The 23,151-nt window shown below is 41.1% G+C and overlaps 1 protein-coding gene across 6 annotated transcripts in view; it reads left to right on the top strand.

The window, feature by feature from the left end:
- PLEKHA1 (pleckstrin homology domain containing A1) overlaps window positions 1-23,151 on the top strand; it is a 49,398-nt gene that overhangs the window by 5,336 nt on the left and 20,911 nt on the right. For 5 of the 6 annotated variants that reach the window (XM_037059584.1, XM_037059583.1, XM_037059585.1 and 2 more), the window contains exons 2-5: window positions 8,479-8,639; window positions 11,781-11,837; window positions 14,455-14,500; window positions 20,868-20,965. In XM_037059584.1, the coding sequence (XP_036915479.1) occupies window positions 8,499-8,639; window positions 11,781-11,837; window positions 14,455-14,500; window positions 20,868-20,965 (342 nt within the window). In that variant the 5' untranslated portion in view covers window positions 8,479-8,498. Of the gene's footprint in view, window positions 1-8,478; window positions 8,640-11,780; window positions 11,838-14,454; window positions 14,501-20,867; window positions 20,966-23,151 lie in introns of those variants that run through there. The other variant, XM_037059589.1, reaches the window with a different exon arrangement.

The raw sequence follows: 23,151 nt of genomic DNA, 5'->3' as shown, positions 1-23,151 counted from the left end.
TTAGCAATAAGTGCTACGGAGAGTATGCTAAGGAAATGCTAAGGAGAAGCATGCGGTGGGAAGTGGCAGGACCGTAGGGAGCACTTGCAATTTTAGGTAAGGTGTCAAGGGAAGGCTTTACTGAGGAGGGGACATCTAGCTTAAAAGGCCTTGAGTGGGGAGCTTGTGTGATGTGGCCAGAGTCCATTGGCCAGATGGTGAGGAAGGGGGGATTGGGGAGGGATGGGATGGAGGGAGGAGAGGCCTGTAGGTCTTTGGTTACTCTGAGTGAGAAGGGTTGTATTAAAGCAGCGGTTTTAACCTTGGCTGAGCTTTAAAATGTGCTGATGCCTAGAGCTTATCTCCAGAGTTTCTGATGCTCAGGGGGGTTGCAGGGGAGAGTCCAGCCTAGGCGTCATCATTTTCTGAAGCTCCCAGGTAATTCCAGTAAGTAGCCGAAGTTGAGGTTTTGAGCAGAGTGACCTACATGCTAGTGTGGAAGACTCCCCTTGTTGCAGTACTGGCGCTGCCACTTCCTAACCATGTGACCCTGGACAAGATATTTATGAGACCAAAGGTCTTCATCTTTTCTCATCTGTCACATTGTTGCTATAAGGATTAAATAAACATATTTAGAGTAGTGCTTGGCCAGTAGTAATCTGTGTAAGTAATATGTACCATCGAAATGTGAATCACCAGTGAGTGTATATTTTAATGGGATCGCCCTAATTGCTGAGACTAGAAGGAAGCAGGCAAGGGCAGAAGCAAGGAAGCCCTTGTGGTGTTCCCGCCGAGAGTTGGCGGTGGCTGGAACCGGAGTGGCATTGATGAAGTGGTGAGAGATGGTGGGATTGTGGGTATTTTTTGAAAGTGGAGTCAACAGGATTTGCTAAAGGATTGGACATGGCCTGAGAGAGAAAGTCTCAGTAAAGGTGACCCCAAGATCTTTTGCCTGAACAGCTGGAAGAAGGGAGTGGCTATTGACTGAGATGGGGAAGGCAGAAACAGGGGGTGTCTGGAGCTCAGTTTGTTACTCTGAGATGCCTGTTGGATCTGTAAATAGATCTGTGGAACAGGGAGTTACATCCAGGCATCTGGGGTTCAGCAGAGCGTCCTGGCCTGGGGACAGCAGTTTGGAAGTCATTAGTATTTAGACTGTTGGAGTCCGTGAGCCCCCCGAGACTGATTGTCTACAGATGGGGAGGTCTGTGGACCATTCCTTGGGGTCCTGCAGCGTTCAGAGGTCTGGGAGGCAAAATGTTTCTGAGGGTTTCCTGTGTGCTCTAGAATCGAAGATGGTTGCACCTCTTTTATTTTTTTTTAACAGCTTAATTGGGATATAATTCATCCATTGAAAGTGTACAATTCAGTGTCTTTTAGTGTATTCAGAGTCGAGCAGCTGTTCCAACAACCAATTTCAGAATATTTTTGTCACTCTAAAAAGAAACCCTCCTGTCTCGAGGCAACGCCTCACTCCTCAGCATGCCCCTGAGCAACCACTCATCTGTTTTCTGCCTGTGGGTTTGCCCATTCTGGATATTTCGGATCAGTGGGATCATATAACGTGCCGTCTGTTTAGAGGGTAGTGGTATATCCATTAGAACGCACCTCCTAGATTTATTAGGTACTGAATCATTTGGTAAATGAGGGAGCTATAAGAGTTCTCCATTATAAAGATACGTTTTCCTCTTTGTAATTAATTTAAAACCTGTGTGGGGTGATATTCGAGACTATGAATATTTTGTCTTCTAACAGCCTGTTATCTAGTGTTTTTTTGTGTTCCTTAAAGATCAATACCTCAGTCCACTTGCCCTGGCTGGTGTGGGCTCAGTGGATTGAGAGCCAGGCTGAGGACTGAAAGGTTGCTGGTTCCATTCCCAGTCAGGGCACATGACTGGGTTGTGAGACCAGGTCCCAAGTCAGGTCCAAGTCAGGTCCCAAGTGGGGGGCGTGCAAGAGGCAACCGCACATTGATGTTTCTCTCCCTCTCTTTCTCCCTTGCCCTCTAAAAATAAATAAAATATTTTTTAAAATTGAGACATTAATTGAGAACAATCAACATTATACCACATGGGAGATAGCTGACATACTCAAACTATCCAAACCAGTGAAGTTATTGGTGAAAATGAAAAATGTGTCTTTCCTTTTATGGAAAAAAATGTGGACTTTTTGGCCAACCCAATACCATTTTGCTTTCTTACCAGAAATGTAAGAGTCGCCATTTTCTTTTTTTTTCTTAAAGATTCTATTTATTTTTAGACAGAAGGGAGGGGAGAGAGAAAGAGAGGGAAAGCAACATCAATGCGTGGTTGCCTCTCACATGCCCCCCACTTGGGACCTGGCGTAGGACCCAGGCATGTGCCGTGACTGGGAATTGAACTGGCGACCCTTTGTAAGTAAGGTGCTCAAGTTTGTAAGCTGGTGCTCAATCCACTGAGCCACACCAACAGGGGCAGAGTCCCCATTTTCTTACAATCTCACTGTCATGGTCTGTTGTCAGACTTCTGAATTTTTATCAGTCTGATAAGCGAGAAATACTATTTCTGTGTAGTATAGGTTTTTTCAAAATTTTCTATTATGAAGAATTGTTAATATCCACGGAAATAGATGGAATTATATAACTACTGGTTCCTATCATTGAGTCTCAACGACTGTCAACCCAGGCCAAGCCTGCTTCATCCATTACATCCTTCCAAATTATTCAGATATTTTATCTGTATACCAATAAATATCTAGTTTTTTATTGCTACTGGATTTTTAGTTTTAAATTTTTTAAAAAGATTTTATTTATTTTTAGAGAGGGGAAGAGAGGGAGAAAGAGAGGGAGAGAAACATCAATGTGTGGTTGCCTCCCGAGCATCCCGCACTGGGGACCTGGCCCACAACCAAGGTGTGTGCCCTGACTGGGAATTGAACTGATGACCCTTTGGTTTGCAGGTTGTCACTCAGTCCACTGAGCCACACCAGCCAGGGCTGCTACTGGATTTTTAAATGAACTTTTTGAAGTTTGTTACATACAGTATTCTGTATCCATTTAAAGCCTTCAGTTGAGTTTTGACCATATTGTTACATGTAGCACAAGTTCCTTTATACTGTAGAGTGCTGTTCCATTGTGCAGACACACCACATTTTATTTATTTACCTATTGGTAAACACTTGGGTTGTTTGTAGTTTGGGGCTATTGTGAATAAAGCTGCTATAAATATTTGTGGATTAGTCTTTGCACACATGTATGTTTCCGTTTCTCTTGAGTGCGCACTCGAAATGGAATGGCTACCTCATAGGGTAGTTGTAAGTTTGCCTTTCCTGCCGGGCCTCACCCGTAGTGGTTGTGCCGCTTTACATGCCCAGCAGCCGCACGTAAATTCTGGATGCGCCCATCTTCGGTAACGCTTAGTGTTGTCCGTCTGTTTCATTTTAGCCATTCCGGTGTGTGTGTGTGGTATCTTTTAAGGAAAAATTCAGGATTATTGAGGTATAATTGACATGCAGTACATTTGATGTGTTTTAGTGTACAGTTTGATAAGGTTTGACATTTCATCGTGTGAGCTCCACCACAATCAAGATATACCATACTTAACATTACCCCAAAACTCACCTTATTTTTAAAAAAGATTGTATTCATTTATTTTTAGAGGAAGGGGAAGGAAGAGAGAGAGGGAGAGAAACATCATTGTAAGAGAGAAACGTGATGTTTCCTCTTGTATGTGCCCGACAGGGGCCGAACCTGAAACCCAGGCTTGTGTTCCGACCCAGGATCAAACCCGCGGCCTTTCTCTCTGGTTTGTGCAGCAGCGCCCAGCTGAGCCACAGAGTTCAGGGCCCTCGGGTTCCCTTATACTCAGTCCTTTTCCCTGTTCCTAAGCCTTAGCAACTCTAATCTGTTTTGTCACTGGCTTAAAAAAGTTGTATGCCATGCAGTTTTCTGTTTTTTGCATATGGGCCTATGAGTTTTGATAAATGCATAGTCACTGATCCCACCACAATCAAGATACAGAACACATGCATCACTCCCAAAATCACCCTTTGAAGTCACCCCTTCTTCCACATGCTGATCTGTTTATCTGTCCCGATAACCATTGCGGGTCTGGCTTGTTCAGTTAGCAAAATACCTGTGAGATTCACCCAGGCCACATGTACCGACAGCGAACTAGCATGTATCAATAGCGCAGTTTATACTGCAAAGTAGTACTCCGTTGTTCTGGGTGAACCATGGTGTTCATTTACCAAACGGAATGACATTTGGGTTGTTTCTACTTTGCCAGCTCTAAACAGTGGTGCTATAAACATTTCCATACAGGTTTTTTTGTAGTAACATAAGCTTTCGAGTCACGTGGATAAATGCCTAGGAGTGGATTGCTGGCTCACATTGTAAGGGTATATTTAACTTGATAAGAATCTGCCAAACTGTTCCCGAGTCGTGAGTCCATTTTGCATTCCCACCAGCAGTGTGTGTGAGGGTGTTCATCTGTTCCGCATCCTTGTCAGTGTTTGGTATTTTCAGGGTTTTGTTTTGTTCTGTTTTATTTTGCTGTTTTGTGTGTGTTTGTTTTAGCCATTCTAGGAGGTAGGTAGTAGCATCTCAGGGTTTCTTTTTATGATACCTTCTTGAGTAATGATGATCATCTTTTTATGTGCTTATTTACTGTCTATATATTCTTTGCAGGCTTGTCTTCATATTTATTGACCATTTTTCTGTTTGGTTGGTTGTCTGATTATTGAATTAGAATAATTTTTGCCTCTTCTTTGACATTAGTTATTTGATATATCTGTACTGAATATTTTTCTCCCATTCCGTGGTTTGTCTTTTGATTTTTTAATGGTTTCTTTCAAAGAGCAGTTCTCAATTTTAATTAAGTCCAACATATTAACCATTATATGGTTCAGGTTTTTTGTGTAGGATCTAAGAAACCCTTGTCTACTCCCAAGGTCACAAAGACCTCTTCTATGTATATATTTTAAGGCTTTGCTATTGTAGCTTTTATATTAGGTTTTTGATCCATTTTGAGTCAGTTTATTTCCACATGGATAGCTAATTGTTCTAGCAACATTTGTTGAGTGATTGTTCTCCTCCTGTGGAATTGCCTTAGCATCTTTGTTGAAAGTCAGTGGACAGTATACGTATGGGTCTGTTTCAGGGTGCTATTCTGTTCTGTATTTTCACCACCCGTAGACTGTTTTTATTCATGGAGCTTTATTTCAAGCCTTGAAATCAAGCAGTGCAGGTCTGTTCTTTGGGAAATAGATTTGGCTTTTTAAAAAAAGATTTTATTTATTTATATTTAGAGGGGAAGGGAAGGAGGGAGGAGAGAAATATCAACATTTGGTTGCCTCTCATGCATCCCCTGCTGGTAACTGGCCTGCAACCCAGGCATGTGCCCTGACCGGGAATTGAACCGCGATCCTTTGGTTCGCAGGCCTGTGCTCAGTCCACTGAGCTACACCAGCCAGGGCTAGATTTGGCTTTTTTATGTCTTTCATTTCTGTACATCTAACAGAATCACCTTATCATTTTTTAAGTAAAATATCCTGCTAGGATTTTGACTGATTGGATTGTAGATTTGCGTTTTTCCTTTCTGTGTCTGGAAAATACTTCAGTGTATGGATATACCATGTTTTTGTTTATCCATTCACCTATTATTGGACATGTGGACTGTTTTTACTTTTCGGCTGTTGTGAATAGTGCTGCTGTGAACATTCATGTTTAAGTATTTTGAGTATCTATTTTCAGTTCTTTGGGGTATACACCTACCAGTAGAAATTCTGAGTTGTATAATATTTCTGTGTTTAACTTCTGAAGAACTACCAAACTGTTTTTACACAGCTGTTGTACCATTTTACGTTCCCAGCAGCGTTGGGAGGGGTCCAGGCTCTCCACATTGTTGCCAAAACTTATTTTCCGTTCTTTTAATTCTATCCATCCTAGTGGGTGTGAAGTGGTATCTCATTGTGGTATTGATTTACATTTCCCTAATGACAACATCGAGAATCTTTTTATGTTCTGGTTGGCCATTTGTATATCTTCTTTGAGAGAAATGTCTGCCTATTTTTTAACTTTTTTTGTCATTCAGTTGTAAGAGTTAGTTACATATCAGATACTAGACCTTTATCAGATATATATTTTGCAATATTTTCTACTATTTTGTAGATTGTTGTTTTATTTTTTGATGACCTTTGATGCAAAATTTCAAATTTTTATGAAGTCCAATTTATCTTATTTTTTGGTGGTTGGTTATGCTTTTGCTCAACCAACCACCAAAGCCAAGAATTCATCTCCAAATCCAAGGTCATGAAAGTCATGAAGATAAACCTATATATTTTCTTTTAAAAAAAAGATTCTATTTATCTTTAGAGGGGAAGGGAAGGAGAGAGGGAGAGAAATATCAATGTATGGTTGCCTCTTGTGTGTCCCCTGCTGGGAACTGGCCCGCAACCCAGGCATGTGCCCTGACTGGGAATTGAATGGCGATCCTCTGGTTCACAGGCCTGCACTCAGTCCATAGAGCCACACCAGCCAAGGCTAAAGCTGTATATTTTCTTAAAGTTTTATAGCTTTAGCTCTTATACTGTTAATCCATTTTTAGTTATGTTGTGTATATGGTGTGAGGTAGTGGCCCAGTTCCATTCTTTAGCATGTGCATATCCAGTTGTCCCGTCACCATTTGTGGAAGGGGCTATTTTTGCATGATGTGGGCACTTAACTGAAAATCAGTTGGCTGTAGATGTATAAGTTTCTCTCTGGGTTCTCATTTCTGTTCCTTTGGTCTATGCCTTTAGTGTCATGCAAGTTGATAGTTTTTAACCTGTACATGTGTTGGGATGGTGTATTAATTTTTCTGGTTTTGATAGTACTTTAGAAATTTTTTTAAAAGATTTTGTTTATTTATCTTTAGAGAGGAAGGGAAGGAGGGAAGGAGAGAAATATCAATGTATGGTTGCCTCTCGTGTGTCCCCTGCTGGGAACTGGCCTGCAACCCAGGCGTGTGCCCTGACTGGGAATTGAACCGCAATCGTATGGTTCGCAGGCCCGCACTCAATCCACTGAGCTACACCAGCCAGGGCTAGAAATTTTTTAAAACTTTGGGCTAGTTCTTTAAAGAAATTAACTTCTCTAAATGCTAGATTTATAACTCACATACAAACTTAGTGGATAGTTTTGTTTAAAACTTTTTGGTATGTTTCAGCATATCCCTGGCTGCATACAGATGGTGATTTTTATATGCAGTGTGTTAGGGTGCGTGCTAACTGAACTTTCCCTGTGAGTTAAACTTTCCTTGCCCGTGAAGAGCTGGTTATAGAAAGGCAACCTGTCAGAAGGTGTTGCTGCTGGTCGTACAGGTACAAGAGCGGGGCAGTCTGAGCACTGGCATCAGTCACTTCAGGAAGGAACCACAAATCTAGTTTCCAGAGAAAAAATGACTTATAAACACTGTTTTTTTTTTACCCAAGTCATGGGTTTCAACTTTAATTAGTGCAATAAAGTTTTCAGTACTTCCAAATCAGATATGATGTGCTTGTGAAGTCTCTTAATCTGTAACCCCTCTCTTTTATTTTTCTTGTGGTAATTGACTTGCTGAAGAAACTGGGCTCTTTGTCCTGTTATTTCACGCACTTGGCTTTTGCTGATTGAACCACTCTGGTTCGGTTTAATATGTTCCTCTGTGTTCTTTATTTTCTGTAAATTGGTAGTTGGACGTAGGGAGATCTAGATACTTGAGCAGATTCAGATAAAAACTTGTGTTTTGGGTTATAGTATGTTCACTTCATTGGTAATACTTGTATTTTCCATCAAGAGGCACATAGTACCTGCTTATCTCTTTTCATGATGTTGGCTAACTTTGTTTTGATTCGTTTTAGTTTTGAAGTTGAAAGGTTCTAAAGGGGCAAGATGGTGTAGAGATTAAAATACAAGCTTTAGACTCCAACAATGGGGTTCATATTCTGAGTAATCACCTACTAGTTCTCTGGTCTTGGAAAGTCACTTCCCCTCTCAGTGTGAAGCTTCCCGTGTGTGAGAAGGGAAAGAGGACGCCTGCTCATAGGGTCATTTTTGAGAAAGTGCATGGGAAAGAATCACACAGGAGCCTCGCAGGTGGGTAGGTAGCCAGTGAAAGTTAGCTACTGTTGCCATTTTGTGAATTTAAAAAATATTTGTGAATTTAAAAACGGTCTGAAAGGTAGATTATCTCAATTTTTAGGAAATTAAAGTTTGGATAGCTATTTTTTTGTTTCACTTGGGTTTGTTTTGGGAAAAAGTAAGTAAATTATTCAGGTAAGGTAAATAGCTCTCTTGTTTTCATCAATGTGAGCAGTTGCACTTAGTAACCGTTCATCAGCTTAATTTCCGAAGTGATTTTGCCCATGCTTCGTACGTGTTTACACCGACCGTCCCCACCGAGTGTGGGAAAGTGGGGCCCTTGTTGAACGAGTCACACCGTAGCACGTTTTATTCCCGAAGCCCCTCGAGGAGTAATGACTATTAATGTCTTTGTTTTACAGTGTAATGTTCAAGCTCAGAAATGCCTTATGTGGATCGTCAGAATCGCATTTGTGGTTTCCTAGACATTGAAGAAAATGAAAACAGTGGGAAATTTCTTCGAAGGTACTTCATACTGGATACCAGAGAAGATAGTTTTGTGTGGTACATGGATAATCCACAGGTGTGTAAAATCCGGAGGGTAACCTTTCTTCAAAAGCGTATGTGGGTTTTAACTGTTAAAGCATTGTACGTACTGCTGACGGTGGGAATCCTCTTCCCAGACAGTGCGTCTTAGGTGTGTTCCCACTGGCGGCGCTCTCCCTGCCTGCAGCCCCAGCTCCTGTCTTACTTGAATTCCATCGGGTGAAACTAAATTTACTTCATTAAATGTATGCATCTTGTATGCTTTTCCTCCCTGGGGAGAGAAACACTATCTTTGGCAGAAAATTTTTACATCATTTAGATTTAAGATGGGTCTCTAAGATAGAGACTACTGTTTTTTGGAAATAAGCTGCTTAAATTAATTGACTCTCTTCCATGTATGTAGTCCTTTTCATTTTGTAGTGGGAGACTTGGAGTCAGCCATCGTAATGCCATTCGTGAGTTGGAACCCACTTTGTTTTGTTGTTGCCTTGCAAATCGTGAGGGGGAAATGTTGTAAACTCAAAATGAGAGTCTTAGTTTTAAGATCTGTGAGAGACCTTGGTTTAGAGATTACCTGTGGAGCAGTTTTGAGTTCGCCTGTGGCTTTATGCAGATTGAGATGGATCTTGTGAGGGCGCATGTGCACAGCCCGGGATGCGTCCTTAGCAGACTTCCAGGTCTGCTCGGTCTGGTGGGCTTCTTGTGCACGGGAGGCACCTAAAGGCCGGGAAGAGCAGGGACTGTTAGTGGGTTACATTCTGTTGCACACAGTGGGAACTGGGTCCCCTGACAACTAGTCTAGTATTCTTTTTATCCTATACTGATTTTATTTTGTTTTAGTCTTTAAAGATTTTATTTATTTATTTTTAGACAGAGGGGGAGAGAGGGAGAAAGAAGGAGAGAAACATCAATGTGTCATTGCCTCTTGTGTGCCCCCAACTGGGGACCTGGTCTGCAACCCAGGCATGTGCCCAGATTGGGAATCGAACCGGTGACCCTCTGGTTCGCAGGCCAGCACTCCATCCACTGAGCCACACCAGGGGCCTATACTGATTTTAGATTAGATAAAATATACATATGCCCATGCATATGTGTATTTTATATTCGTTCATGTAGAATGAACAAATATTTGTATTTGTTCATGTAGAATGTGAGTTGTAAGAGACCTTGGCATTCGTCCTTCTTAATGCAGGAAACCCATTTATCCCTGATCTTTACTTTTACTGTTGTTTGAACTACACAGCACTAAAAAGTATATATCATATTTGAGACAGCTTTAATTTTATTTGTTCTGTGAGCTGTCATCTAGTTCCGTGTATCTTCTACCCATTAATCCTACTTGTGCCCTTTGATTCTCTATAAAGTAAGTCTAGACCTTTATCCACATGCAGCTTTTCAAATTTTAGAGGCTAATTTGTATTTTAAGTTGTTTATATTATTTGAATGTTGACTTTGTATGAAACTTTTTTTTGTGCTAGGAACTCTCTTTTCTCTGTCCTTATTCTTGAGAGCTAATTGATAACCAGTTTGCCCCCTTATCTCTGGGTATAACCAGCTTTCCTGGGTGGTAGTGACCTGGCTATGCAACTGCATGATTAATATCTTTATTTACTTGACCAGAGTCAGTGGGAGAAGGAGCAGGTCAGTGAAAATCAAAAGTTCATCTTTATCCCCCCACCCCCTTTTTTAAAACATAAATCAGATTTCTCCCTTTTCTAACCCCATCTTTATCTGTGGCACAAGCCCTTCCCAAACTCCTTTCCCAAAGGTAGAAAGTGACTTAATACTCCTTGACTCCTAGTTACTATTTTCTAGGTTCCATATCTGGTCCTCCTCCTCCATGCAAGCCATTATACTGTTTTGCCTGTTAACTTACATATGGTTTCTCCTGAATTTTATTTAAAAATCCTTTATTGTTTTTCTGTCTTCATATATAACAGGTTCTTCTCCTCAGAATTCCTCTGTTTATTGGTACTTTCCATGTAAACGGAGCTAAAAGATGATAAGTACGAAATAGAATATGCTTGTTAACATGGAAGCAAACAAACTTGGAATGCAGAGGAGGGGTGTGCTTGTAGCTAGCAGGGGGGGTTCAGGTCTTCATGGAGGTGGTAACACTTGGAATTGACCTACAGCTGTGGATGTAATTTTGGTCGAGAGGTGGAGAAGTGGGTATTCCAGTGCTCAAAGAACAGCGTGGGCAAAGGAAGCCTGAACCGTATTTGGGGAGTTACTTCGCTTCGACTGTAGCAACGGGGTATCTGCTCAAGTGTGTGCTCAGCCCGGCCTTTTTCATGTGAACTCCTTTGAAGGCAGGTTTCTATGGTGTAATTAGCACGTTGGTTTTTTGGAATATAGTGCAGAGTTTTAAAACTGTCCTTTTATTCAGTTCATTCTCAGTAATTTTCTCTCTTCTTTCCAACTGACGAGGATCTCACAGTCTCCATTCTGCCAGCTGTCGTATTAGCCCTCAAAACCAGCTTTGTGTCATCTTTGATGTATTAATAAGGACTTGCATCTTCCATGAAGACTTCAGTAAAATGTCTCACTGAGTGTTACATTAGATAGAACCTCACGAAATTCCCAGTGCACCAGTATTTTCATGTACTAAAATTGGCAGTTTCACCTGATTCGATCTAGTCGTTTATGGTTACAAAGCTGTAACACATCATATTGATCAGCACAGCCCTGATAATGAAGGTAAATTAATCTGGCTCACCTGTCCTTAGGGAGCCGTTCTTCCTGCTTTGTCTTCTTTATCTCGAACCATTGATTTACAAAATCCATTCTAGTGCGTTACTAGGGTTCGAGCAATAATAGTCTTTTGACTTTTGTAACGATTGTTTTATGTCTCTAAATATTTTTCCCAGTGCTTTGAGGAACAAAATCTTATCCTGTTTATGGCTTTTTAAGCTCATGAAAAAGAAAATAAGTTTAGCTACAATGATAAAAATAGCTTTTTAGTTATAAAATCTGTTAAGGTGGAATAGAGTAGGCTTCAGTTTTGTTAACCACCTTGTCGCCTTGGTTTCAGACCTGGTAAACCCTCGAACTGAAACAGCTGATTTTTAAAATGTGATATTAAAAAATCTAGTTCATTGACTTTTTAAATGTGCAGAAAACTGTAAAATAAATTCATAATGTTGATATTAACTATGTAACAATAACTTGTTTCTAGAACCTCCCGTCTGGATCATCTCGTGTTGGAGCCATTAAACTTACCTACATTTCAAAGGTAAGTTTTTCTATATATTCAATTATGTTTATGTTTGGATTAAAATCTCTCAGCATGGGAGTGTGAATAAAGGGAGCAAATTTCCTTTCTGTGTCATTTAATGATGATGGTCAGGTGCATATCATGCTGAAAATAGTGCCTGATTACTATGTTTAGGATGTTCTTTGATAAAATTAGGAAGAATATGCAATGCTGAAAATAGTGCCTGATTACTATGTTTAGGATGTTCTTTGATAAAATTAGGAAGAATATGCAATTAACTTACAGAATGTAGACCTTAACATTGACTTTTATGGTCAAGTATATGAACAGTAGAGGGGAGACGTCTGTTAACTATTAGGTTCTGTCCCTGGGAAGTGGAAGATATTTTTCTAAGTCTGTATTATATTTATTTAAACCGTTTCCAATTTTTAAGTCCATTACCTTAACTTTTTGTTTCTTTATATTTTATCCTGAGGAAAATAGACATTTTTATGATGAATGATTTCCCTCTCATTTCACTTTTGCTCAACTAGTTTCTGGGAGGGTTTGTTTGTTGATTTTTCTAGCATTTTTGTAGCACCATTTTCTTCTTAAAATTTGGGTTTGATATTTCAGGTAGTTCTTATCCTGTGGGTTTTTGTGTTTCACACAAACATAATACGTTTGTTAATGACTTAGGATATGAGATGTGAAAAGTAGCAACATAATATGATTAAGAAATACACATGAGCACACTGTTATGCACATACTGGAATTTGTTAGCAAATGTCTTCAACAGACCAAAGGTCTTCAACAGACCAATTTACAAGTGTGTCTCTGTGTAAAAGATTTTTATAAATAAAATGCTTTGTTATCAGTATAACAATAGAGCTATTTATTCTCACTAATTTTAAAAAAGCCCTTGAATAATAAAGATTAAAGGAAAACAATTTATGTTAAAGCCATATACTATAAATTGATGAGACAAATACTGCTTAAGTTTACCTCAAGTGGTCCTGTAAATTAAGACACTTAATAAATTCTTCAGGGTGGCTCGCAGCTTAAATTCTACAGAGACCAGTGTTGGGAAGCCTAGACCTCCATGGTTAAGTCAGGTCCTGGTCCCTGTTTGCTTCATTGCCTGTGGTGTACGTGCTCTGTGACGCCACTGTGACGCCACTGTTGACTCCGGCATTCCAACTCTCAGCGAAGTGGTGTGGGCAGGTCTGTTTTATTGAAATAGGCAGTTGAGGGAGAGATTGCTCATCTGCTCGTATCTTTTTAAAAATGGGAGCTCTTTAAATTTATTTATTTTTTTCAAGGTAAAGTGTGCTTTTACTTTTATTTTTTCCTTTGTATGGCACTTAATTTATACTTGATTTTAATCAAAGATTGCTGTAGTTTTTAAATTTTTTAAAGATTTTATTTATTTATCTTTAGAGGGGAAGGGAAGGAGAGAAGTATCAATGTATGGTTGCCTCTCGTGAGCCCCCTGCCGAGAACCGGCCTGCAACCCAGGCATGTGCCCTGACTGGGAATCGAACCACGATCCTGTGGTTCGTAGGCCCACTCAGTCCACTGAGCCACGCCAGCCAGGGCCGTAGTTTTTAATTTTTAACTTTTTTTCCAATTATAGTTCACATTCAATATTATGTCCTATTGGTTTCAGATGGAAAAATGGGAGCTCTTTTAAAAAATAAACTATTAACTAAGCAAGCAGACTGACTGGCCAGCTACTTTCCCTTTCTCCACTGCTTCCCTTTTGAGATGTGACCTTCTCTTTGTAGTTCTGTTAACTCTCATCTCTGTCCACAGCTTACGGAAGTTTGAATGGTACAATTTGTACTCACTTTAGACATGCCACTTTTCCCCCCAGGATATATTCCTGGAACAAATGTTAGAGTGACTCAGACCTGCGAATTTATAGTTGGGATCGGTCAGGAACCCTAGGCTTAGAATTCTTTTTGGAAGTACAAACAGATGCTACAATGATAAGTTCTAATACCGGTCAACAGTATGGCAGTAGTCATGATGGGCTTCCAAGAGAGCTGCTGTACTTAAAGGGACAGCAGCAAGCAGGCACAGTTGGTCCATCACATTCTAAGAGGAACCGTGTGCTCCATGTAGTAAACTGACCCCGTTTGCCCAGGACATTCTAATGTACAAGAGGGGGTCCAGTTCAGTTTTGACTTCCTCATTGCAGACTAGTGCCTTCTGTATTACGTATTCTCTCCTTTGCCCGCCATCATTTTCTCTTAAGTTCTCAGCTAACTAGAAATATATAATTCGGGAAGAATTGATAGTTTTGCAGAGTATTCATTGAAGGTATTTTGAAAAATATGTTCAGTTAAAATCTTTATATGTGTGACATAAAACTTAATAGCTTACTTTCAACTTTTTCACGTGTCCTTTGGAAATAAAATTGTTCGAAGAGAACACAGCAGTAGCGGTTGTCATAAACAGCTTGCCGTCGGGACCCATACCCTGTGCTGTTTAATCCGCACTTCTTGTTCAGCTGCCTTCAACGTGTGGCTCTGTATCTGTGCTAGAGGCGTATGTCGATTGGGAAAGCGCACATGGGGAAGTTTGCACAGGGTTGCAGGCTGGTCATGGTGGCGCACGAAGAAGTGAGTGATTCTTATCTCTTTCTTTTTAGGTTAGCGATGCAACTAAGCTAAGACCAAAGGCTGAGTTCTGTTTTGGTAAGTAGCCATATTTTATATGTTAGTGATTTTTTAAAAAAATATTTTATTTATTTTTAGAGAGAGGGGAAGGGAAGGAGAAAGAGTGGGAGGGAAACATCAATGTGTGGCTGCCTCTCACGTGTCCCCCCCACCGGGGACCCTGCCTGCAACCCAGGCATGTGCCCCAACTGGGAATCAAACCGGTGACCCTTTGCTTCACAAGCCTGCCTTAATCCGAGCCCACACCAGGGCTATATGTTAGGGATTTTAAGTTAGACTTACATAATTACATATGTTGTAAAAGAAAATAGCCGTCAGAAACCACACAACACAAACTAAGGGTAATGAATTTATTCTAAGGCAAAGTCCCTTGAAGCCTCCATCCAGGTGAAGAAATGAAACAACTCCTCCCTCCCTGTGAAGCCTTTGTCCTCGTCTTGTCCCAGTTGAGACCTCTGCCCTCTGCCCTCTGCCAATGTGTAGTCATCACTGTTTTTACAATGATCACATCCTGCAAGGCTTAAGGACATTTTTTACTTTCTACCTAGTATTAGTTCATATTAAATACATAAACAATGAAAAGGATTTTGTTTTTGGCCTGTGGGTGATGAATTTGCAGTGTGGGTAATTGAGTGACTTTCTGACACATGAGTGCTATGCATGGCACTGGGGCCATGATGGTAATAAGAAGCAATGCTGCCCTTAAGACTCACAGGCTGGTTGTCTCACAGGCAGATACAGTGTCAGGTAATTACTGCATTTATTACAGTCATGTGTGGGGGGGGGTGTGCAGTCTATTCAAGAAGTGCAAAGGAAGAGCTTCAAATCCTTATTGGGCATCTTGGGAGCCAGGGGAGCCTCACTGAAGGAGGAAACCCTTGAGTTGGTGGCCATCTTACCCTGGTCATCCTTTGCCATTGGGCAGAAAAGGGAGGTAGGAGGACCTCAGGGACAGAGTGGTGCAGGGGGTAGAGCAGGGGGTGCGGGGAACAGTGAAGGTGGAGGGAATGGTGAGAGACTAAAACGTAAACACTCAGGCAGAAGACACGCATGGTATGTTGTTGGCTACAGGTTTTTTTTCTTAAGGTAAGCAATTAGAGAGCATCTAGAAAGTACACGTCAGGGGAAGGGAGGTTTTGGGTTTTGTCTGCATAAGAGGGTTTTGATGCAGGTTGATTAGTTAAGTGGCTTTCAATTGGCCATCCTTATATGATGGCCTGAATCGGGTGGTGGCAGTAGGGGAAAGAGGAAGGATGAAAAATACTGGGAGGAAAAGTGCAGGGACCTGGTAACTGGATATGTGGGAGTTGAGGGGACAAGAGAGACATTCGTGTAGGTTTGCTTCAAGTCAGGAAATGATTCCAGAAGATTGATTGATTGATAGGGTGAAATGTTTGTTAGGGAGTTTGGTGATGGGAAGCAGCCAAATGGAAATGTTCTGGTGATGGTAGTTAAGGACTGGTTGGAGGTCGAAGATGAAGAACGGAGAAATTTGGGATCTGTTAAAATTGTGGGCGAGAGTTGAAGCTGGAAGAATTGATGTGCTCTCAAAGAGTATGTTAGTGGACATTAGTGATGGAAGGGACAGAAATTAGGAGTGGCCCACTGACGTCAAAAGGGACTTTGTTACATCAAAGCATAGATGCTTTTGGGGGCAGGGTTGATGTTAAAGATCTCTATTCTCTTCTACGTGAGAAGGTTTGTCAGTAGACGGTATGTCAGGGAAAGCGTCTAATAGCGTCTCATACATCAGGCAGTAAAATGGGGTGTGACAGGGTGTAATACAGCCATTCAGAGAAGTCACTGCAATGCTTTTATCACTACTGAGGGACTAAAAAATGTCATGTGTTTATTACAGATGTGTAGTTCAGTTAGAAATAGGAAAATACGCCAGGGCCTTGTGAATGAAAGGCTGCTGGGAGTATGTCAAGTGATAGAACTTTGTATTTTAGAGTGTGTAATACACATGCTTTTGACAAGTTTGTTTTTTTTAATGTGAAATGTGGAGCTTATAGTTTGAAGGAATAGGCATCTACAGTAATAGATTTGACATTTTAGTTGGGATCAAAGGTTAGTTATTGATCTGCCAATGGTTTATTAGTCTTTTGCTGCTAAGGAGGGGTAAAGATGATCATAAATTGCGTGCCTTTGGAGAGGGAGGTGCAGGATTCTAAAATGGGACCACAACATCTATTCAAGTGGGCAACATAAAGACTTTTTCATCACTGTTTCCTCTCAAATTTTCCAAAATAGTGGGAATAAGAAACACTCAAACTGTCTTCAACGAAGCTCGCAGACATCTGTAACTCACAGTGTGTGTGTGAAGATGGACAGTGAATGGTAGAAGAGAGCAGTGAAAAGCTAGCCGTTTTCAGTGTGCTGCCCACTGTCTGGTTCTAGGTGGACCTGGGTACTGGTTCGAGTGTAGGGAGCAGCAGCAAGGAGGGACCAAAAATGGGACTTACGACCTCTAGTCCCCTACCTGCACCTGACTCAGTCTGGCAGCCTCCCTTTCCCCATCCCAGCAAGAAATGGCATCTGTATTATCTCCAGAAATGGGATCATCGAGGCTCTGTGCTTGGGAATACTAGTCCCAGAGAAGGGGAGAGATGAGGCATGAAACTGAAAATAGGATTGCACAGAAGTCCACACACTGTCCAGCTCCAGAACGTTGGGCTGCCAGATGTGGGTGGGACACCCCAGAGAAGAGAGCCATGGGCACTGCGCCCTGGACGTTTCTACTAGAAGAGCTTGTTGTCCAGTGAAGTCCACCAGTCAGCGACCCTGCACGTGTTCAAGAGCTTCCAGTGCCCTGCTTTTAAACGTGCACAGGTGGTCCAGGGTTACGTGACATATGAGGAGAGAGAACCAACCATCAAATAGAAAAGGGAACGTGAGACAATGGAAAACTCAGGGAAAAAGTCAGGAAAACCTAAAAGTAGAACAAAGACAAAGACATAATAGGAAGGAAATAAAGAAATTAGAAGTTAAACAAGTCCACTGTCTGACTAGTAGGAAAAGAATAGAGGGAATAGAGAGTATGGACAAAGAAATAGCACACTGCCTCACAATCATTTGATCCAGACCTGGACCGTAGCAGTCTGTCCTAGGTTCTGAGACGGTGGTGGTTTGCAGTCAAGCTAGTATTTGTGCTTCGGGTTTTATCCTTACGGTATTCTCAGTCTGGTGGTAAAGATTTGGAATGAAATGAAGACATGCTCAGTGAGAAGGCAGTAGAAACACCAGCTTCTGGGATCATTGCACATGAAACCCTTGCTTTGAAAGTGTAACAGCTTCGAGGTCTCATACGGTTGTTTCAGTGATTATTATTCAGAGTTTTATTTCTTCCTTTCCCTGTGTCCCTCCCCTGACGCGGCTAATATGACACTTTTTAGTAATTTGCTTTACATTTTTCGTGATGCTTTCGTGCTTGGAAATCTCTAGGTGATGGTGGTGATGATGAAGGAGATCTGTTCTGTCCCGAGCACTGTACTAGTTCCTTTACATTCAGTACCTCCATTCCTCAAGGAAGGGATGGGGGCATTCCATTTCGTAGAGGAGAAAAAAGGGGCTCAGAGAGATTAAATAATTTTATAAGACGATATTGTTAGTAGGTGCATGTGCTAGTTGGGTCTGACTGACTCTGGGCTCTGACTTTCTCACGCCTGTCTTATCACTATGTTCCTTCCTGCCCGGAAATAATATTTAGGGCACAGGAATTTTTATTCAGACTGCAAGGTGTGCTAAGAGTGTTTTTGGAGGTATATTTGCCCCTCTTCCGTCCTTATATAAGAACTGAAAGAAGTTCTTATATAATGTTATTTATTCAAAAAGGTACGTATTAAGCACTTACTTTGTAGCAGGCGTGGTGCTTAGAGTTTCAAATTCTTTAAGGTGTTCTCTGCAGATGCCCAAAACAATTTTTTTAGAAATATTTTTAAAAAGATGTTATTTATTGTTATTTTAGAGGGGAAGGGAGGGAGAAAGAAAGGAAGAGAAACATCGATTGGTTGCTTCTTGCATGCTGGCCCACAACCCAGGCACGTCCCCTGACCTGGAACAGGGCCAGCGCCCTACCCACCTCAGAGACACACCAGCCAGGGTGAAACACGGTTTGGAGAGGAGGAAGCCATTGTGAGGAGAGCTCGACTTGAGCCTAAATGCGAAAAAGATCGTAAAATGGGGCTTTACTGATTGTTAGAAATTAAAAATGTAAGCTAAATACTGACATTGTCCTAGTGAGGCACTGTTTTTACTTATATTTGTGGCATTTGTAACTTCTCCCGTCTCTAGTAAGACATAAAAGAACCGATTTACAGTGTTTAAATTTTTTCAGTTTGGCCCTGGCTGGTGTGGCTCAGTGGGTTGAGCGCTGCTCGACTGCAAAGCAAAAGGTCACCAGTTCGATTCCCAGTCAGGACACGTGCCTGGGTTTCAGGCCAGGTCCCCAGTAGGGGCACGTGAGGGGCAACCACACTTTGATGTTTTTCTCCCTCTCTTTCTCTCTCCCCCTCTCTCTAAAATAAATAAATAAATCTTTAAAAATATTTTTTTTAGTTTTCAGACCACTTGTTGTATAGTATTTCACAAGAAATGATTTGCTTTCCTAAGACCCTCATCTTAAATCAAGTAAGCTCTGGTTTAGTGCCTTGATCTCAGTTCCAGTTTCAAATCTTGTGCATTTGAGAAACAGCTTTTTCTTTGAGGGCTTTCATTGCCCCCTTCCTTTCGTCATATTGAACTGAGTGCTAGGATACTACGTAAAATTCCAATGGAGACTCCTGGAAATTATTCCTATATTTCAAAAATTCTAGCTGTAGCTATTCAGATGCCTTCTCTCCTAGAATGATGCTTGTTTTTTAAAAAATCCACATGACACATAACTAATAAGTCTTAATATAAGAGTTAAGTGTGGTGGCTTGTAGGCAACTGTGGGGACAGAGGAGGTCTTTGCTTTAGTCACTAAAGGGGCATATATAAATTTAATTGCGTAAAAGTTCCAAATGTGTTAAGATTTTAAATATAAAATATACACGTGCTAGAGAGATATAGATGTTTATTTTTATAATTTTGGGGAGATTTTAAAAATATGATACGAAAGCTAGAGTCATTAAAGGAAAAGGTTGATAGAAAATTACTGTTTGATAAAAGATACCACAAACAGTGAAAAGAAAAATGACATTTGATAAAGTACTTGGAATGAAACAGGAAAAATTCCTATGAAAGTTCTTGTAAAACTCAACAATAAATGAACAGCTCAGGAGAAATATAGGTAAGGAGAATACACAAAGCTCACAGACAAATATATATGGCTAATAAGCATATAAAACTAACTTGTTTCAGTCATCATTGGAATTTGAATTTATTTATTTAAATCTAAAATTTTCATTTTCATTGAATTTATTAAGATATAGAAATACACATCATCTGTACATTACAGTTTGTGTTCCCCAACCTAAGTCATATGTCTATCCATCACCATTTATTCCCTCTTTACCCTTTCCTGCCTCCCTGCCACCGGAAAGTCAAATTTAAATAAGGTATAATTACTCACCGATTAGGTAGTCAGAGAGTGCCCCAGGATCGAGGTCCTGGCAGGAAAGCCCACCTCACCAGGTATTTCAAACCCTGGGGATTCGTTACAGGGTATTGGTTACTCAACTGTGGGAAGGCTGAAGGAGCACAAAAGGAATAATGCTGAAGTGAGTCCAAAGGAATCCACAAATTAGAAATTGCTGGGAGCAGCTACCACCCCCAGGGTTGGAGAGAAGTAATGGGAGAGAAGTAGCTTCACCAGAACCTTTGGCGGAGGGGCCACTGTAGCTAGCGGTTTGGCATCTGCTGGGACTGCAGGGCCGCTGCCGGGAGCAGACTGTCCGGTTGTGCACAGCGGCTGCTGCTCCGCCTCCTCCGCCTCCTCCTGAGGGAGGTTGGCTACAGCAGCAGTCTGCACAGTGGGTAGGAGTGTAAAATAGTTTTCTAGTATCTACAAAGATTTCAATGTGAATTCCTTTTGATACAAGTCTATAATAAGAAATGTATCCTATAGAAATGCTAGCCTAAGTATGGAAAAATGTATATATATATGATGTTTCCTTCAGCTATTTTATATAATTTCAAAAATTGGAACTAGCCTAAGTGTCCATCATTAGGGGATGGGCTGAATGTATTGTGGTATTTCTGTTTAATGAAAAATATGGCCAATATAAAGGAGAGTTTACATATGTTATTGGTAATAGCAGTATTATGTATGGTTTTACATTTTGTCAAATCCAAGAGAGTTACAGTGTTGGTTACAGTGTGGTTTTTCAACGTTGTGAACATCAATTTAGAGGTAACAAGTGTAAAATTTTGTGTGTTTCGGTTTGTTTTTTTCTCTCAACAGTTATGAACGCAGGGATGAGGAAATATTTCCTACAAGCTAATGATCAGCAAGACCTAGTAGAATGGGTAAATGTGTTGAACAAAGCTATAAAAATTACAGTAAGTATTTGTATTTTAACACTTTTAATGTCAGTGTAATGTTTACATTTTGAAAATACACCTACTGAATAATAACTGCATTACTCATAGGTTGCATATTCAAAGTTTATTTAAGAGAGAGGTGTTTATAGTGTGAATAAATGCCTTTTTAAGCCCATTCTGTATTGCCGTAGACTTTAGCCGTGGCGTATAATGTTTCTAGGGGAAATCGCATGCGAGAGTTCTACCTTGAGGATCTTTTCTCCTCTGGGAGGAAGAGGCTTCCTGCCGCCCACCCAGGGAACAGGCGTGGGCGTTAAGTCCAGTCTTCTGCGTGACTGGGGCTGCTGTAGGCAGGGCCCAGGCTGGGGGTGAGGGTGAAGGGCCGGGAGGTGAGGTGCAGGGTTAGGAGCGGATCCGAAGAGCTCTGGCCCCCGGAGGCTCCCGCCCATGTGGCCCTTGCGGGTTTGTTTGTCTGAGGCCCTAAACTTCTTGGTGCACCCACCTTTCCGGCTGCGTTCTGGAGCTTGCTGCCCCGTGCTCCTTTTCTGAGCTGCAGCTTCTGTTTCCTGGGCTTCTCTTTTTGGTTTTCTGATGAACATTAATCAGTATTGAGTATTTACAGTGTGCCAGGCCTCGCACTGAAGGTTTACCTAAATTAGGGGGAAACATGAGGCTTAGAAGAAGGGCTGGATAGCTGGTACGGGCTTCATAGCTGGCTGGTTGTGGAGCTGGGAGCCAAACCCAGTCAGTGTGACCGTGGACCTTGCTGGGAAGCACCTGCCTTTCTTCTTTCCGAGGTAGCACCCTTCCCTTACTCTGTCCCTAAAGCAAAAACAGACTTTTGAAGAGAGTTTACAGCTGACGGTAAGCAAGGAGATAGATTCTGATCCCTGGTTTTTCTTGTATTCTCCTCTTGACATACTGGTAGAGAAGCGCATGGTAGGCCCACATGGAGAGGGTGAGGGAGGAATTCCCGTGTGAGCCTGTGTGTTTTACTTTACTGACCCCAAACAACTTACTCTCAGAAAACATATGCCCAGAAAGTCAGCATATGTTAGAGATTCCATATTTACATCACAACACAGTGAAGAGTTAATGTAACTAAAGCTGTTCTCAGAGTTAGGTTGAAATTTTTTGTCTTGCACGAGCACAGCTTGTCACCGCATGACAGAAAACACCCACGTGCTGCATCTGGTCTGTACGTGAAGCAGAAGTTATTTTAGGTTTGTGCACTTTCGAGAAAGCAGTTTTTTAACTGATTCAGAGTACAAATTCTTAAAAAGTTTTCACCGACTTTTAAGAAAAATTAAAAATATCTTACTTATTTTTAGAGAGGGAAACAGAGGGAGAAAGAGGAGAGAAACATGGATGTGAGAGAGAAGCACAGATTGGTTTCTCACTTGTGCTCCAGCTGGGGACCTGACTCACAACCCAAGCATGTGCCCTGACCAGGAATTGAACCGGCAGCCTTTCGCTTTGCAGGATGAGGCCCAGCTAACACAGATTGTTTTTAACTCCTCTACTAAATATCCCCTACTTGGAAAATTTCCTTAGAAAGACTACATCTAGTGGCTTTACTGAATTAATTAACTTTTCACAATTTGCAGTAATAAGCACAACAGGTTTCTTAGTGCTTTGAGAGAAAAAGTGGTGAACCGTCTCAGGCTTTTCCTCTTTTGAAGTAACAGCAGCATAAGGCAGTGAGACCTCGCCTGCCTTTGATAACCTGCTGCCTGCCTAGAGAGTCCCTTTTCTGATTCTCACTAAGTAGTCTGCTGGCTTCCCCCCCCCCCCCGCCCCCCGCCCCGTCCTAAAAATGTTTAATGGCTGAATTTAAACTAATTTTTATCAGAATTTTTAGGAAAGTTGCTATATTCGTGGCTATTTTGCTTATGTTTTTCTTAGGGGAAAAGATGATAATTTAGCTAATTTTTAACTATAAAATGCAGTTCTGAGTTAATTCTTGGATTCTGGTGTTGGAATTATGCTATATTTAGCATTTTACTTTAAGGACACATTAGAAGCAGTGGGCTTAACAGCATAGGCAAGGATTTTTAATATACTGTCATTTTGAGAAGGAAAGTGGAAAACCAATATAAATTTCAGTATATTTTTAGAAGGATATTCAAGGTTTTTCTTCGGAAATTCTCACGATGGTCAAACACTCAGCTCCTTGGAAGAGGGGAGGCCCCCCCTCAGGGGCA

Source organism: Sturnira hondurensis, unplaced genomic scaffold (assembly GCF_014824575.4).
Source record: "Sturnira hondurensis isolate 20B ecotype Veracruz unplaced genomic scaffold, ASM1482457v3 Scaffold0011253, whole genome shotgun sequence".
Lineage (NCBI taxonomy): Eukaryota > Metazoa > Chordata > Mammalia > Chiroptera > Phyllostomidae > Sturnira > Sturnira hondurensis.
This window is presented reverse-complemented; position numbering and strand designations above follow the sequence as displayed.